Source organism: Citrus clementina, unplaced genomic scaffold (genome assembly GCF_000493195.1).
Source record: "Citrus clementina cultivar Clemenules unplaced genomic scaffold, Citrus_clementina_v1.0 scaffold_3, whole genome shotgun sequence".
Classification (NCBI taxonomy): domain Eukaryota; kingdom Viridiplantae; phylum Streptophyta; class Magnoliopsida; order Sapindales; family Rutaceae; genus Citrus; species Citrus x clementina.
In genome coordinates, this window is record NW_006262339.1 from 35824804 (window position 1) to 35840728 (window position 15925).

General features: G+C 33.0%; 1 protein-coding gene across 2 annotated transcripts; it reads right to left on the reverse strand.

The window, feature by feature from the left end:
- Positions 1-29: 29 nt before the first annotated feature.
- Positions 30-4488, reverse strand: LOC18049678 (GRF1-interacting factor 1). Of its 2 annotated transcripts, none has more exons than XM_006442696.2 (4): positions 3941-4488; positions 1921-1997; positions 1182-1266; positions 30-683 (listed from the first exon to the last, which is right to left on the reverse strand). In XM_006442696.2, exons 1-4 carry the CDS (start codon positions 4019-4021, stop codon positions 288-290), a joined length of 639 nt encoding a protein of 212 aa, XP_006442759.1. In that variant the 5' UTR covers positions 4022-4488; the 3' UTR covers positions 30-287. The 2 variants fall into 2 exon arrangements, with proteins under 2 accessions (XP_006442759.1, XP_006442758.1); XM_006442695.2 differs by having other exon boundaries at positions 30-707; positions 3941-4483.
- Between the last annotated feature and the right edge of the window lie 11437 nt (positions 4489-15925).

Genomic DNA, 15925 nt, shown 5'->3' on the forward strand with positions numbered 1-15925 from the left:
CATATAACAAAAATTTTTGCACCAATATGAAAGACCGGGATAAAATAAGTGACAGATCAAGCCACATTAAAATTAACCTACAAATTTACATGATACATTACCACAAGATGCATACGTAGTCCCACTACTTAAAAACAAAGAAAGCCGAAGTTTTGAGGGCAGGCCCTCAATTTGATTAGCATCCGATAACATAGTGTTTATACTTTAACTTCATAATTCATCTAACTTAAAAATCTCCTAAAGCTTTAGATGTTTAAGAGATCCATTAGATTCAACACTCATAACACTTAATTTCCATCATCAGCCCCTTTCAAGTAGAGAGTTTCGCCTCCATCTTGGCTTCCTGAGCTCCCTCCTCGTCCTTCAGCAGATCCAGAACTGCCTATATCATGCTTGCTCCCCATTCCCCTTGAGTGCAAGCCTTCACCAGATGAGCCACGGCCAAAATCAGGGAATCCCCCACCCCCAAGTGAACCACTACCTCCTGCAGTACTACCCTCACTTTGCAGCATGTGAAGTCCTGAGCTACCACCAGAGCTCATGCCAAGCTGACCATGCAAGGCTTGCTGTTGCTGAAGCACTGAAAATTGCTGTTGAGAGTACACCATGGATGAGCGTGCAGCCATAAGTGACTGTGGTGTCATTGGCTGAGATTGCTGGTGTTGCATATAGTGAGCTCCTGGCTGCATAATGCCACCAGAAGAGAACTGCAGAATCATGACTAAAATTCAGGGGATCCGCAACTTAAAACACATTCAAATTAAGAGAATTTTTTAGAAACATTAGCGTACCTAAATTATTAATTAGTCCAAAGACATCACTAAAAGATTTTGGAAAAGAGTATGATAGTATAAAAGCAAGCAAGTTAAACAAAAATTTCAGAGTTGTCCGTTACAAATTACCAAGAATATAATCAGAACAACTAGAAGAATCAAATATTAGATAGCATTCAATCAACAAAACAGTTATAAATATCATCTTATTCAACAGAGAATTGAATAAGTGGAGAAAAAATGTAGCGCAGAATTTTTTCACAAACATAAGTGTTGCTGGTTTAGATGGTTAGGGTTTAGGGTAAGGAGTCCACGCAAAAATAACAAAATGCACTTCCTTAAAAGTTTTCATATTGAACAGCCTTCAATAGCTGAACAAGTTGCACCGCAAAAGAACAGGGATAGTACCTGGGCATGAACGCTAGGTGGTTGGGGTTGAGCATCAGCAATAGCAGCCAGGTACATGAGATTCCGCTGCAATCTTGCCTGGTTCCTGCCAGAAAGTAAAATGAATTAAGAGCCTTCCAACAATTCAGACACAACAGTATGTCAAAGTACAATCAGGTAGCTTTTAACCACATAGTATTTATTCTCGCACTACCTTCTACTTTTGTTAGAATGCTTAAATGAATTCCAGAGTATTACTTAGCATTTGATAGTTCCCATGTTTATCAGTAAAGGTAGTGTAAAAATAGAATGAGAAGCTAGTCACTAAATAAACCATTTGATTTCTTTTAAGGTAAAAACCAGCATTTTCCCATTATCATCAAGCCACACAAGTAGGCTTTTCTATCTTAGCCAAAAATACATGAAACTTAAAGAAACTTGGTTTTCTAACCATCATTTTACTTTCATGAGACAACATGGCCATAGTTCAACCCAGCATTAAGACTCAGAAAATCACTGACATATTATTTTACCCCAAAAAAACACTTTGACAAACACTAGACTGCAAGACTTCTCAAGACTCATGGCAGGATAACATTTATAAATTTCAAATCAAATGAGAAAGAAACAATGATCCAGGACCCTGGGTTATTAGAAAATCAAGTGACTGCATACGGGTGTGTATATTGCAAGCAAAGGGAACAAAACAATTGCAAAGCTACAAATTATTTATTTAATGGAAAAAAAAAGCGTCACTCACTCTGCACACTCGCTCAGTTTCCCTGAATTCTGGCTCTCAACAATCTTCAAAATCAATGATTTGTTCTCATCTAGATACTGCATGCACAGATGTGAAGCCACAGAAGACTAATATCAGTAGAGTAGTTGGCTAAATAACTCAGTAAAAAACAAATATCCAATATAAAAGGTAAAGAAATAATCCTTTGCTGTTGGAGTAGTCCATGCATAATAAATGAAACCACTGTTCGGTAAAAGGAACTGAAAGAATGAAAACCTGTTAAAAAGTATAAAAAGGTAACTTCTTAAGCAGTTTGAAACCAATCTTTTTTGAAATACTATTCCTCATTGTTTATCTTTGTATGGATATATGATAGGCCCTCAATGAACCAAGAAAAAGGTAAACTACAACATGAAAAATCCAACAAAACTACTCTTCTTCGGCAGTACCATTATTATCAAAAAAATCAGGAAAGGGAACGACCAACTAGTCACTTTGCTACAAAACAGCCATGCCCATCCTCCTAAATTTCACTTCCCTACCAGTATCCATTTCCAGTTCAAGAACAAGTCTCATTTCCATTATCTCACATTATGGACAATGTCTTATTTGCATTCGCTGAAAAGATTTCAAAGCATCTTCAACATATAGTCAAAACAATATTAAACAGTGTTATATAGTTAAAGAAATGCAAAGCCTTGGAGGTAGCCTAGTACATGTAGACTAGAAACTCAACATTACACGAGCACAGGAATCAGTGCCATACAATTTCTTCCAAATTTTAAGCCAGTAAAAATTTGTAAACAAGTACTCAGATCATCTTCAATGAGATTGCTATTCAAATACTCAACCAAAATCTAGTGTATTTCATGATTGGAGCAAAAGTAACAGATATTAAGACAAAGACATCAACATATATATTACAAAGACATTGATTGAGGACCACCAGCAAAGACAATGAAAGAGGACCACAATAGCATGCAGAGACTATATCAAAAGGAAACATTTTAAAAAGCACCACTAATAAGGAAGGGGAAAAAAATGAAAAAGGTAGACAGAAACCATGACAAGGTACCAACTTATATCTAAATGTTTTATGGGCATGTTGCGAATGATCCATAAACACATAAAGGATACCAAAAGGTAATGCATAAAGAAAAGAGTATCATGGATAGAAGTTTTGCCATAGACATATCAAGGATACCAAAAGGTAAATGGAAGTTTAAAGTTTCTCACACCAACTAATACATTCATCCATTGGTTTCATCTGAATCAAAATAAGCTCAGCTAGATTTATGAACAAGTCAGGTGTGCACTCGAGCAATCCAAACTTCATTTTCTGCCCCACAATGAGGATAAAATCAACTAAAGTAATGTCAATCATACGATGCCTTGCCCTAAGTTTTTTGTTCTTCATTGCAGTGCTAAAAATAAACCAACAACAATATATTAATCTACAAATTAAAAACATAAGCAAATGATTAAGAACTCATTTTCCAAAGTGCACCAATAATTTTTCATTTTCTATCTAAAGAAAACAATCTCTCTACAAGACGGTAGCTAGAGACGACTTGACAAGTGAAAAATGAGATACATTAGATATTTAATATATTAGACCTGTTTGTATAAATAAAAACAAACAGGAATTAAAGAATACAGTCATACACAAAAAGCAAAACAGAAACACCAAAGCCAGCAAGCAAATCTCTGCCTCCAACTCCAACACATGATGGGCCAAAACAAAAGCTCCACTTTATAAGGATGACGAATTGACAATGGAACGTCAAAATAAAAGATACACATTCACAAAATATACCCATCAATATTTCATTAAAAAGCTTCAAAAAACTAACCCACCCATCAATTAATACAGACACCAAAAGATTGAGCAGAAACATTAAACACTAATTAGTATAAGATCAGTTAGCATCAAAACTTAAGATAAAGATTTAAAAACTTTGACAGAAGAAATTAAATGATAAAGTGCGAAGGTGTGTGGCTACTAATGAAAAAGAAAGAGACAGAGAGAAGAAGAGAGAACCTGTTGAATGTGGTCAGTAGTGACGTTGTTGGGATAATAAGCTGCCATCATGGGCTGCATCTGCATCAGGTGCTGTTGCATTTCTTATACACACACGCTCTCTCTCTAGAAAGACTGTATCTATCACTTTCTCTCACTATATCAATGACCTTTTTTCACAGAAAAGAACTACAAGACTTTGAGTAGCAGCACTCACTGAAAGTGCAAAGAGAGCAAACAGATAACAGATACCCTTTTGCCTCTTTCCACCGTTAGTTCACTTTCAAAGAGTTAAACAGTGACAGGACACCTCAATGAGATAGCTCAGGGAGAGACACACCTCACAAGACAGAGTTGAGTAAGGTCTCTTCAGAAGAGGGGAGAGGGCGGAGAGGTCACGTGATGAATAATAGAAACAGCACAGAGAGGGAGAGAGCCAGAGCCCAGAGAGAGAGAGAGCACGGACCAGAACAGAGATAATAAATAAAAATTGAAATTAAAAATCAAAGTTGTGTGTGTAAAGTAGTAAGATTATGGTATCTAAGATTAACATGACAGTGTCTGCTGGTCTTAGACCGTTTGGTCCAACACTTATCGTCACTTGCGTTCATTTGTGACGTTGACGTTGTACTACTCTCTTGTTAAAGCAGATTCCACTTGTTGCTATATTCCACCACGCTTAATTTCTGACGTCCCATCACGCGTGAATGTGCTTAATTAATATTGATGGACTATGAACACAAGCGTGATCATGTTACTCCGCATGATCGTCTCGTTTTCTGTCGACCGGTGACAATTTTTCTATTGGCAATTTTTTTTTTTTTTTTGTAGTTTTCTTCCATATTAGACGTTATAATCTAGAGGATTTCATGCTATAATCTATCGATCTTTGCAAAAAGTTTACCAATTAAATGACTCAAATCAATTAAAAGATGAGGCTATGAAAGAAGTAAACCAATATAATATATAGTTTAAATCGAGAATATGACATATTCTTTATAAAGACATCTCTTTTTTTTTTTTAAAGTGAACCTCCACCAAATGAGTAAAATTTTATTAAATTTTTTTAAGTCTATCATATAGAAATATTATTGATATTATATCAGACATTATAATTAATATTTATAATCATACTATATAACTATGACTACCACCATTCATTGACACACTGAAATACTTGTTCATATATTTTAAACCCTCTCTAATATTCAAGGGGTGCCTACTCCACTCATATTTCGTAAGGGAGAGGCTGTCTTCACTCAATTATGTATCAGACATTATAATTAATATTTACAATCATACTATATAACTATGACCACCGTCATTCGTTGATACACTGAAATACTTGCCCATATATTTTAAACCATCTCCAATATTCAAAGGGTGCCTACTCCACTCACATTTCGTAAGGGAGAGACTGTTTCCACTTAATTATGTATCAGACATTACAATTAATATTTGCAATCATACTATATAACTAGGATCATCGGCATTCATTGACACACTGAAGTACTTGACCATATATTTTAAACACTCTCCAATATTCATATTATATAACTATGACCACCGCCATTCATTGACACACTGAAGTATTTGCCCATATATTTTAAACACTCTCCAATATTCAAGGAGTGTCTACTACACTCACATTTCGTAAGTGAGAGACTGTTTCTACTCAATTATGTTGATAATTGAGGAAGTACTGAAATTAATCCCCATAAAGCTCTTATGGAGGCTCGAACCCTTGCACTCAACATTGTAATTGCAAGGCTTCTCCCATTGGACCAAAGGCTCATTGATGAAAATTTTATTAATTAAATAAAAAAGAAACTTAATTAGGGGAACATAATAAACTTTGCTCTTGAAAGAACCATAATACAAATGTACTGAAGGCATAGTCTCTTAGTGCTGTTGGAAATAAATATGAACTTATTTATATTGCTGGAGTATGATGATGAAATTCTTTTATAAAAAATGGTACTTATGGTAGAATGCTCTGCATAAGCATGAGCATGTGTACAAGAGACATAATCCAACTAACGGTGAGGAACTCAAATTTGAAAACGCATCAACCACATTAGTTCCATACCAGAGGGGTTTGTCACAACAATAAAATTTTATAAAAGTATTTCTATCGCATTAACTTTTATTAATAAAGATACAATAACTTCACCAATCCTGTATTTCTATATATGTTATTGTTTTTTGAGTAATTAGTATTTGATTTTATAAATTGAAATTTTAATGTGTTTAAAAAGGGAAAAAAAGACTATATATCATATATGTCTTGTTAGGGCTTTTATTATTAATACATTGTGTGTCAATGATATTGTAATTTGTTTATTTATTTTAATAGGGATTTGTTTCCTTTTATTAAGGATTTTTCTATTCTTGAGAATTAATTAGATTAGATTATGTGGAATATTAGAGAATATTTTTAGAGGCATAAAGAAGCAAATTGGTGTGTAAATAGGACTACATATCAAAGAGTTCTAAATAAAGATGACAACTACATTGATAAGTATATCAAGTATTTATGGAATATTGGACTCTTAAAAAACGTATATCCTAGTACCCCTTTTTTAAGGTTTGGTTGAAATACTACATTGGTTGAATTACTATACCTATATAAAAGAAAGTATTTCACACATTAAAGATGGTGAAGAAGACACGCATATTGTATTTTATATCAGAGAAGTAGCCAATGCAGAGAACAAAAAAAAAAAAAAAAACTCTATTTGGTCACATACGATGTTCCATGTTTCTATGATGATTTAGTCTTCTTCATCAAGTCTTCATATGAAATCTTTAATTAGACATTCTCTATATTTACTTTGGTCTCTTCGAGATAAAGAGGTTGTTTGTTATGTTGAGGAGATCTCAAGTAAAGCAACAGATACAATTGAAGACAAGTAGTACTAGCTAAGAAAGATTGACTAAGTTAGATTTAACAAGGTGGCGGCAAGAGTAAGAGGAAATATGAAATTATGTAAGAATCTATTAGGTTGTAATCTTTTTCTTTATTTGATGAATTGCTTATAGTCTGGGCGTGATCTCATGGATTTAGATTGTGATCCAAACCATATAAAAATTCTCTTTATACTTAGTTACCATTTTTAGCCTATATAATATATTGAAGGTGAATGAATAGTGCAAAATAGTATTTATAAACAGTAACTCATATAAACAATATCGTATGAACAATGACTTAGAATAGTATTGGATGAACAATAATCGGTGAATACTGATTTCAGGATTAATAGTTGGGTTAATTGATTTATCTAGGGTTTTCATTTACCTACTCTTGTTAAAATATATCTAAGTTCTCAATAGATTTTCTCCTCTTATCTCTCAATATTACAATGATTATAAAGTTAGAATACAAAATTTATATCCTAACTAATGTTGCTTCATCACAAATAAATGTGTCAGTTTTTTGGTATAATTTTTTTGAATATTGATGTTTAAAATTAAGAGTCTACTTATGTTTAGAATTTACAATTAAAAATTTATTAAGATTGCCTTAATTCTATTTTATTATGGCACAATCCAAATAAATTTACCATAATTCATCTTCAAAATTATAATGGTGAGAGCTAATAATACTTACAAAATTACTATCCTGAATCTTCCGTATAAAAGATGCAGCTCTTGAGCTATAGTATTCAAAATTTTATTAGTCTGACATCATTATAATTATTATTGGGAAATTATCAGTCATATACCCTTAAATGACACCAGTATCAAACGTGTTACAACACTTTTTAAGTGTATCACTCGTATACCCTAAGTTGACAAAACACTTCTGCCGTCCACCGATCCGTTAACTGCCGTTTACGAGCGCTGACATCACAAGAGTAATTTAGTCTTTTTCTTAAAAACGACATGTCATCCCATTTATCTAGTAAAAAACGACATGTCATATGATATATTTTGATAAAAATGACATGTCATCCCATTTACCTCATTTTGAGTTTAAAGGGTAAAATAGTCATTTTGCTCAAATTTTGTTAAGTTCTTAACGGTAGTAAACGGAAAGGTGGACGCCAGAACTCTTTTGTCAACTTAGGGTATACGAGTGATATAAGTGAAAAGTATTGTAGTATGTTTGATAACGGTGACATTTAAGGGTATACCGGTGATAATTTCCCATTATTATTTAATAACTTTATGGCATCACTAGCAATATCCGTTAGAATCTTAACTTAAAAAAATAATCTTATTAGGTCTGTAATTTTCTGTTAAGAGTCATTTACAATGTGATTTTATATATTAGTCATTAACAAACTACTAATAGTAGTTTTACTCCATTAAGATTCTAATAGAGACGATAACTATCACATACACACAAATATTATTTGTATTGATAACAATTAATCTCCAGAACGATTTGAACTTATTTCTCTGTGGAAAAGTCGTTACCACTCTAAATATTAATATTACTATTAGAAATCTACATATGATAACAATCTAGAATTTTTTTCGAATTCATCGTAGTTACAACTAAAATTTTTGTTCCTAATTAAAAAAAGTATGTAAAGCCCAAGCTTAAAACTGTTACTCTTAACTTTTGTACCCTCAACTTCATTGTCAATGGTCTGTAAGCCCTTCGACAGTATTAATATAAGTTTAATAAATTGATTTAATTAGTCCACTTAATTAATCTTCCATGTACTGAAGAATTGAAGATGATTAATTAATAAATACGGAACCATTTATAACACTGCAATTTTCTTTCATTCATCAAGACTGCGTAACATCAAATAGTTGGTGGTGATTGCAAAATCAATAATTCATTAATGACACAAAATGAAACTATACACCTCTTGGGAGTTGGGACCCCAACTTCAGATTTCACATGTCTCCCCCATAGTGCTGTACAGTCCACTATAACTGGCCTAATTAGGTCCCAATAGGTCCCTTAGTTCAACATCAAATTGACCCTTAACTTATCCGTTAGTTCATTTCCTCAAACTAGGTCTTCAGAGTGGGTCACAAAAACTCAGCCATGGTCACTACACCCTTCCATAGAATCACAGATTTGTAGTCATTATCAATTAGTGGGGGAAGCCTGTGATGCAACTGTGGTATCGTACCACAGTTGTATTCAATCGTTAGATGTCAATAGATCTTATCCATCTAAATACATCCAACGACTGAATGTAACTATAACATGATACCGCAGTTACACCGTAGTCGGATCCCAATTAATGATATAAATGTGTAAGTTTATTTTAACTTTTTTTTTGTGTTTGACGTTGAGGAATCTTGAGCTTTTATTGGAGGGGCCCCTTTAATTTGGTGAGACTTTTTATTTTATTTTTTTCTGAAATGTCCTTTGGTGGGACTAAGATACCAAAATTCACAAATATTAGGGTCTGTATGGTGGTAATTGAGATCATGGAAATTTATGAGGTGAGGCTCTTGCTCCCAGCTCCGCAAACATGATGGGTTGTTGGGATGTCCCATTGATAGATGTACTCAAATTCTCTAATCCCGTCTTTTCCTTTCAATTGTTTTATTTTGTCAACTTTTTCAAGTGTTAATTATGTGCCCTTTTAACAAACAGTTATGCTAGCTTTCTCTCCTATTGATAAATTAAATTTTGCTTTTGCTTGGCTGCTGTCCCACTCCAAATGTTTGAGCATTGATTCTGAATTTCAAACATCTTAATCTTGTTTTTCAAAAAAAAAAAAAATCATCATTTAATATGCTTTATACTTCAATTTGGGGTACTGTCGTGAGACGTCGAAGAGAGTGCCACAATATGCCTAGATTTTGCAGTCAAAATGGAAAAAGAAGACAGCTAAGCTGAGACAACTGATAATTGGAGGTTTGTTATGACACACTTTCACATGTTTTGAATTGAAATGTCACACCACGGTCCTTTTTCTCATAAAAACACTACAATTTAAGGTAACTTTAATTGCCTTTGCCTCACAACATTTGTAATTTGTCACATTTTTGGTTTTTTAACTTTTCTTTTTGGTTTTAATTTTAGTTTGTTTTTGAGCTTTTGGCTAGCTTGGTCGGTGGCCCTGAGCATTAAGCATGTGATTGGCAGGAAGAGGGTGGACTAGTTGAGTGTTGTCATTTCTTGTCCCGCACACAGCTTGACTCCTCTCAGGACACACACTTTTATGGCTAAGTTTTCAAACTCTTTTCAATTTCTTTGCCTCCCAACTCTCTTTTGTGGATGCTTGAGTGTAGGGATAATAAAATTGCTCTCGAATCTATAATTTCGTCCGTTAAAATTCGTTCTTTTGAGTAGTTTTGTGGATTACAGCTAAGTGTAATATTGTAAAACAAATTCGCTATATACTCGCACAGATATTCACAAACCGGTATTTTTTATTTTAATTATTTCTATTTTTAATTTTAATATAAAATTAAATAAAAAAATTTAATCAGAAATATATGTAAGTTAAAACAATTATACTGTATATATATAAGCTTTTAATAAGTAGAAATTTTATAATTTTTAAATTTAATGTTACTAATATTTAATTTAATTTTATTGATTTTCTTTGTTTTACTTTAATGCGTTGAACCTAATAATTGCTTATTAAAGTTGTATTTTCATTTGTTTAATTAATTGTTAATGGTAGTTACACAAAATTTACTTGTAATATTATCAACAATACTTATATATTGATTAAAAGATACAGGAAGGCACTAGTATTTGAGATGACGATTTCTCTGATTAAAAGATGGAGCAAGGCATTAGTATTTGAGACGACGATTTCCCTACAATAGAAATATTTTGTGTTAAATTAATATATTTATGATATTTGTTTAATGTTGAAATTTTAATTTCTTATTTGCATTGATAAAATCTAAAATTGAATATTTTATGTGGATTTTGTAGGCTATTGTAATAAATTATAGTTTCAATTACATAATTTAAGTTTTTATGTGTTATTAATAGTATTTTTTTAATATTTGATTTTAAATGAGAAAACTTGCAAAAAATCTGGTGCAGTTACAGGTGAATTTGGTTATTTAATTTTTTTGTGGGTGCAAATTTAGTAATGAAAAATGTACAGTGGTAGTACCCAATGCCATCCCTACCTAGGGTTTCAATCAAGCTAATGACATCATATTTTTGTTTAATAAAAAGAGCACAAAAAATTGACACAATAAGGTGACGTTTATTTTTTAACTTAATGACTTAAAGTGACTTAACTTAATTAATTAAGTTAATTAGAAGTGTTTATTTTTATAACTTAATGAGACTTTTTAGATAATTTTTACTTAATAAAATAAACCATTTTTTTTGGCTTTTTACTTAATGAAGAAACCTGAATTAAGTCAATTACTTGCTAATGTCAAAAATATCCCTGCTTTATAATTTATTTTTCATATCTATCTCAAAACTCACCCATAGACATTTACCCCACATAATAATCTCATAATTAGTTTTATTTATAAATATTAAAATATTGTGGTATTTAATATATTATTTATTTGACATTCAAATTTAATAAGGATACAAATGTAAAAGTACATATTTTTAGTTTTATAAGTTGAAAAAAAACAACTTAATACTTATTTTCTGAGATTCAAACAAAAAAATAAAAATATTATTCAGATTCAGACATTCAGATTTATTCAGAATTCAGACTTATTCAGATCTATTCAGATTTCAGATAAAAAACCAAATGTCACATAAGCCAATAGTCGGTTGTGAGTAGACATAGAGCTTGTTTAGTCTTAGTTAACATGATTTTTTTTTTAAAGTAATATTCCTAGGATATAATACACATATCTATATAAATACACAAAGAGTTTCTTAGGTTGGGATGCTTAAATATAAATTTTGTACAAACTTATTATTACAATATATGGTATTATACACACACACACACACACACACACACACACACACACACACATATATAGAAATGTTCCAGTTCGGAATTTTAAAATGTGGGAAAGTGCGGGAAACCTTTAAAACCGCAAGGTTTTAAAGGCTTAAATTGTAAACCTTTAAAGCCGTGCGGTTTTAAAACTTTTTTGCACTTTAAAATTCATGACCAGAAAACTACAATATATACATATACATACATACATACATACATACATATATATATATATATATATATAAGACTGGGGTTTTGTCAAATCCCATGGTTTGAAAAACCAACCTTTGGGGAAAAACTTTGAAATGCTTTGAAAAGGATCAGAATGGTAAAATCCATCTTCTAGAGAAAGAATGTTTTGAAAATGGGTTTTATCAAACCAATCGGAGGTTTTCTTTGAAGGTGTTGGCTGAGAAAGCACAATTTGGGAGGATGAGCTTTCAGCAGAGACAACAACATTTTGGGAAGAGGGTTTTGTAATTTCAATTTCTTTTTGGGGAGAAATTTGGCTTTGAGAAAGGTTTTTGAGGGCGAGCATGAGCTCAGGTGATTTTGTAATGGAACTCATCCATTGCTTTACTTGGTCATCAGAAGAAATAGATTTGTATTGGGCTCCATGTTCTTCAACCATTTCAATCCAAGATTTAATGGGCATGGCAGAAGAAAGTAATTTTTCTTTGATACCAGAAGGAAATAGGATCGAAGGATGGATGTGCTTTCGTTAGATCTCAATATTAAAAACTTTAAATAAACCAATTAATGGATCGGCTTTTCCAAATTTTATAAAATAATAAATTACCAGCTTTGATTATGGAATTCTTTGGATCATACAATGTTCAAACAAATTTGAACGCGGTTAGTCAATTTTAATAACTAATTAATACGTGGCGTTGTTAAACCAGATCGATGCTACACAGAGTGAAGCCTTTGGACCCAGATCTGACTTAGAACAGATCAATAGCCCGCACGTTCGGGTTTCCAGCCGATATACCAAATCAGTTTTAGTTTACCAAATAAAGTTAAGTTGCTTTAAACGTGGTTGATTCTTTTTATTGGGCTATTATCAGATTTAGATTAGGTTCTTTTAAAGGTTTGGGTACATACACAGTACCAGATCCGGATCCCGGAAATGGTGCTCTGAAGGAATGGAGGGAGAAGAGAAGATTTACAACTGAGGATCGAGATCCGGTCTCTTTGCCTCAGAGGAATGTAGAATTTATATGGCAGATCTGATACAGATCAGTCTGCAAGCATGCTTTGAAAAGAAAAGTGCTTTGAAAATAAATTGCTGGAATTTAAATGTGCATAAAATTAAATTGCAGAAAAGTAAATGCTTTAAAGTAAATTGCGAAAATTTAAATTACATTAAACTTTAAAAATTTAAAGAACTGGATTTAAACATACATCTTTGCTTTCTGGCTTTACAAATTTTCAAATCTTTCCAGAAGGGAAGATTGAAAGACGGGAAGATTGAAGGTAAAGAACTAGTCTGATCACCCAAAGCTCTTGTGATAGAACTATTGTGTAAGCAGAAAACTTCTTTGGAACCCTTCGGAGAGAGAGAGAGGTTTTAGAGAGAAGGAAGAGAAGAAGAGAGAGAAGCTTTGAAGAGAGAAATGAAAAACCTGAGGAGTCTAAGTCTTCCTCTCGGTTTATATACAAAATCTTTAAACTGTTCACTGTAGCGGGACTTTAAGTGCACAGTAACATCTGGAACTCTGCACTGTTCACTGTAGCGGGTTTTTAAGTGCACAGTAATAAATGGATCGTAACTTTGAATAGTAGATACTTTGTACAGAAATACGTACAATACGGGTGAAGAGACATGTGCGCTCTCACTTGTGTCCAGGGGACCACCCGAAAAAACTTCTTTTCTTTTTTTTTTTTTTTTTTTTTTTTTTTTTTAAGTAAATAATCAAATAATTATTTACAATGCTTTATCGGAGAGAAAATGCCGAAACAGTCATCTTCATTATCGTCTCCAAGAGAAATGAAAGGCTCTTCATCATCATCAACATCTTCATCTTCATCTTCAGAGGAACCTGCAGCTGAGGACTTTGATCGAGAGGCGAGGAGCTGTTCCATGGCTTTGAAATACTCATCTTCCGTTTTGGCGCTTGCCAAAAGAGACTGGGCTTTGGATTTTTGGGTTAGGAAGGTCTGTTGGGCTTTAGAGGCTTCCAGGGTTGGTTGTAGGAGGTTTTTAGAGGAGAGCCAATCTTTGATCATGTTGACAGTCAATTTGGACTGTTCATCAAATTTTGACCACCATTTGACTTTAAAGGTTCTTTGAAGGATGACTTGGGAATCTTGGTTGTGGAAACGTAGGTTCCACGAACAAACCCAAGGAAGGAAGAAATTTGCACAAAAGCAAAGAAAGGGGGGAAATCTTTTTTCTGAGACAGAGGGTAAATAATGGGCTTTGAAGAGGTTTAGGCAATTTGTAGCGTTTGGTGACAAGATTTGTGGAATTGGGCCAAAATGATTCCACCAATGCTGAAACCAATTTGGAAGGCTTTGAACGGTTATCTTTGTGTTGAAGAAGAATAACCAAGAATGGGATTTTTTAGGGTTTTGGATAAAAAAGGTGTTATACCATGCTTGTTGGTAATCCCAGTAGGAAAAAGTCCGACAATGTGGTAAACGGGTTTCAAAATTTAGAGGGAAGGTTTTAAAATTGTGGAGTAGGTCACCCCACTGATTTGGGCTCAATACTTTGAGGATTGTGGCCGTGGAATAAGCCGGTTCTGGATGGGCTTTGTCAAGAAAGAAATGTTTGAATTTAACTGATTCAGTTATTTCCAAAATGCTTTGATAATAAGACTGGGGTTTTGTCAAATCCCATGGTTTGAAAAACCAGCCTTTGGGGAAAAACTTTGAAATGCTTTGAAAAGGATCAGAATGGTAAAATCCATCTTCTAGAGAAAGAATGTTTTGAAAATGGGTTTTATCAAACCAATCGGAGGTTTTCTTTGAAGGTGTTGGCTGAGAAAGCACAATTTGGGAGGATGAGCTTTCAGCAGAGACAACAACATTTTGGGAAGAGGGTTTTGTAATTTCAATTTCTTTTTGGGGAGAAATTTGGCTTTGAGAAAGGTTTTGGAGGGCGAGCATGAGCTCAGGTGATTTTGTAATGGAACTCATCCATTTCTTTACTTGGTCATCAGAAGAAATAGATTTGTATTGGGCTCCATGTTCTTCAACCATTTCAATCCAAGATTTAATGGGCATGGCAGAAGAAAGTAATTTTTCTTTAGAAGGGGTTGACTGGGGTTCTTTGGAAGGTTCTTGGGAACCAGTGTCTTTGAGAACTGCTTTACCTTTATTCTTCTTTGGCGGCATTATCTGTTTTGAAGAAATTCCCGAGTTAGAAAATCAGGAACAGAATTTTTGTCACCTTTAATAAATTCAATATCAAAATCAAAAACACTTAAAATAGCTTGCCAACGTGCAAAAATTTGTTTTGATGCAATGTTTTGAACATCTTTTTCTAAAACATGTTTTGCAGCTTTGCAGTCAATTCTAAGTAAAAATTTTTGATTTAATAAATCACTTTGAAATTTTGTAATGCATAAAACAATGGAAAGGATTTCTTTTTTGATAGTAGAATAGTTTTTCTGGCAGTCATTCCAATGAGCAGAAACATATTGAACTATTTGTTCTTTATCATTATCCCTTTGTTTTAATATTCCTCCATAACCTATGTCAGATGCATCAGTTTCAACAATTTTAGGTAAAGCAGGATTTGCAAGAAATAAACAAGGAATATTTTTTACAGATTGCTTTATTAATCTAACCACTTTGGTATGTTCTTCTGTCCATGCAACAGGATTCTTTTTTAACCTATCATGCAAAGGTTTAGACATCCTATTGATGTTAGGGCAGAAATCAAGAACATAATTTAAACTACCAAGGAATCTTTGTAATTGGGTTTTGTCCAAAATCTTGTCCGGGAATTTATCCGCAAACAAAAGTGACCTTTCTATAGGAGTGATGGTTCCTTTAGAAATATGATGTCCTAAAAATCGGACTTTTGTTTGGAATAAAGAAATCTTTGAACTAGAAAGGGCTAATCCAGCTTTTTTAGTAACAAGATGAAAAGTCTTTAGATGTTTGAAATGTTGATCAATACTTTGAGAAAAAA

Bases quoted from the DNA above. Each gene is read 5' to 3' on its own strand.
- LOC18049678 (XM_006442695.2), bottom strand. From the start codon at position 4,021: ATGCAACAGCACCTGATGCAGATGCAGCCCATGATGGCAGCTTATTAT. The intron at 1,998-3,940 runs GTTCTCTCTTCT...CTGTGCATGCAG, and splicing joins CTACTGACCACATTCAACAG to TATCTAGATGAGAACAAATC. The intron at 708-1,181 runs GTACTATCCCTG...ATGATTCTGCAG, and splicing joins CACCTAGCGTTCATGCCCAG to TTCTCTTCTGGTGGCATTAT.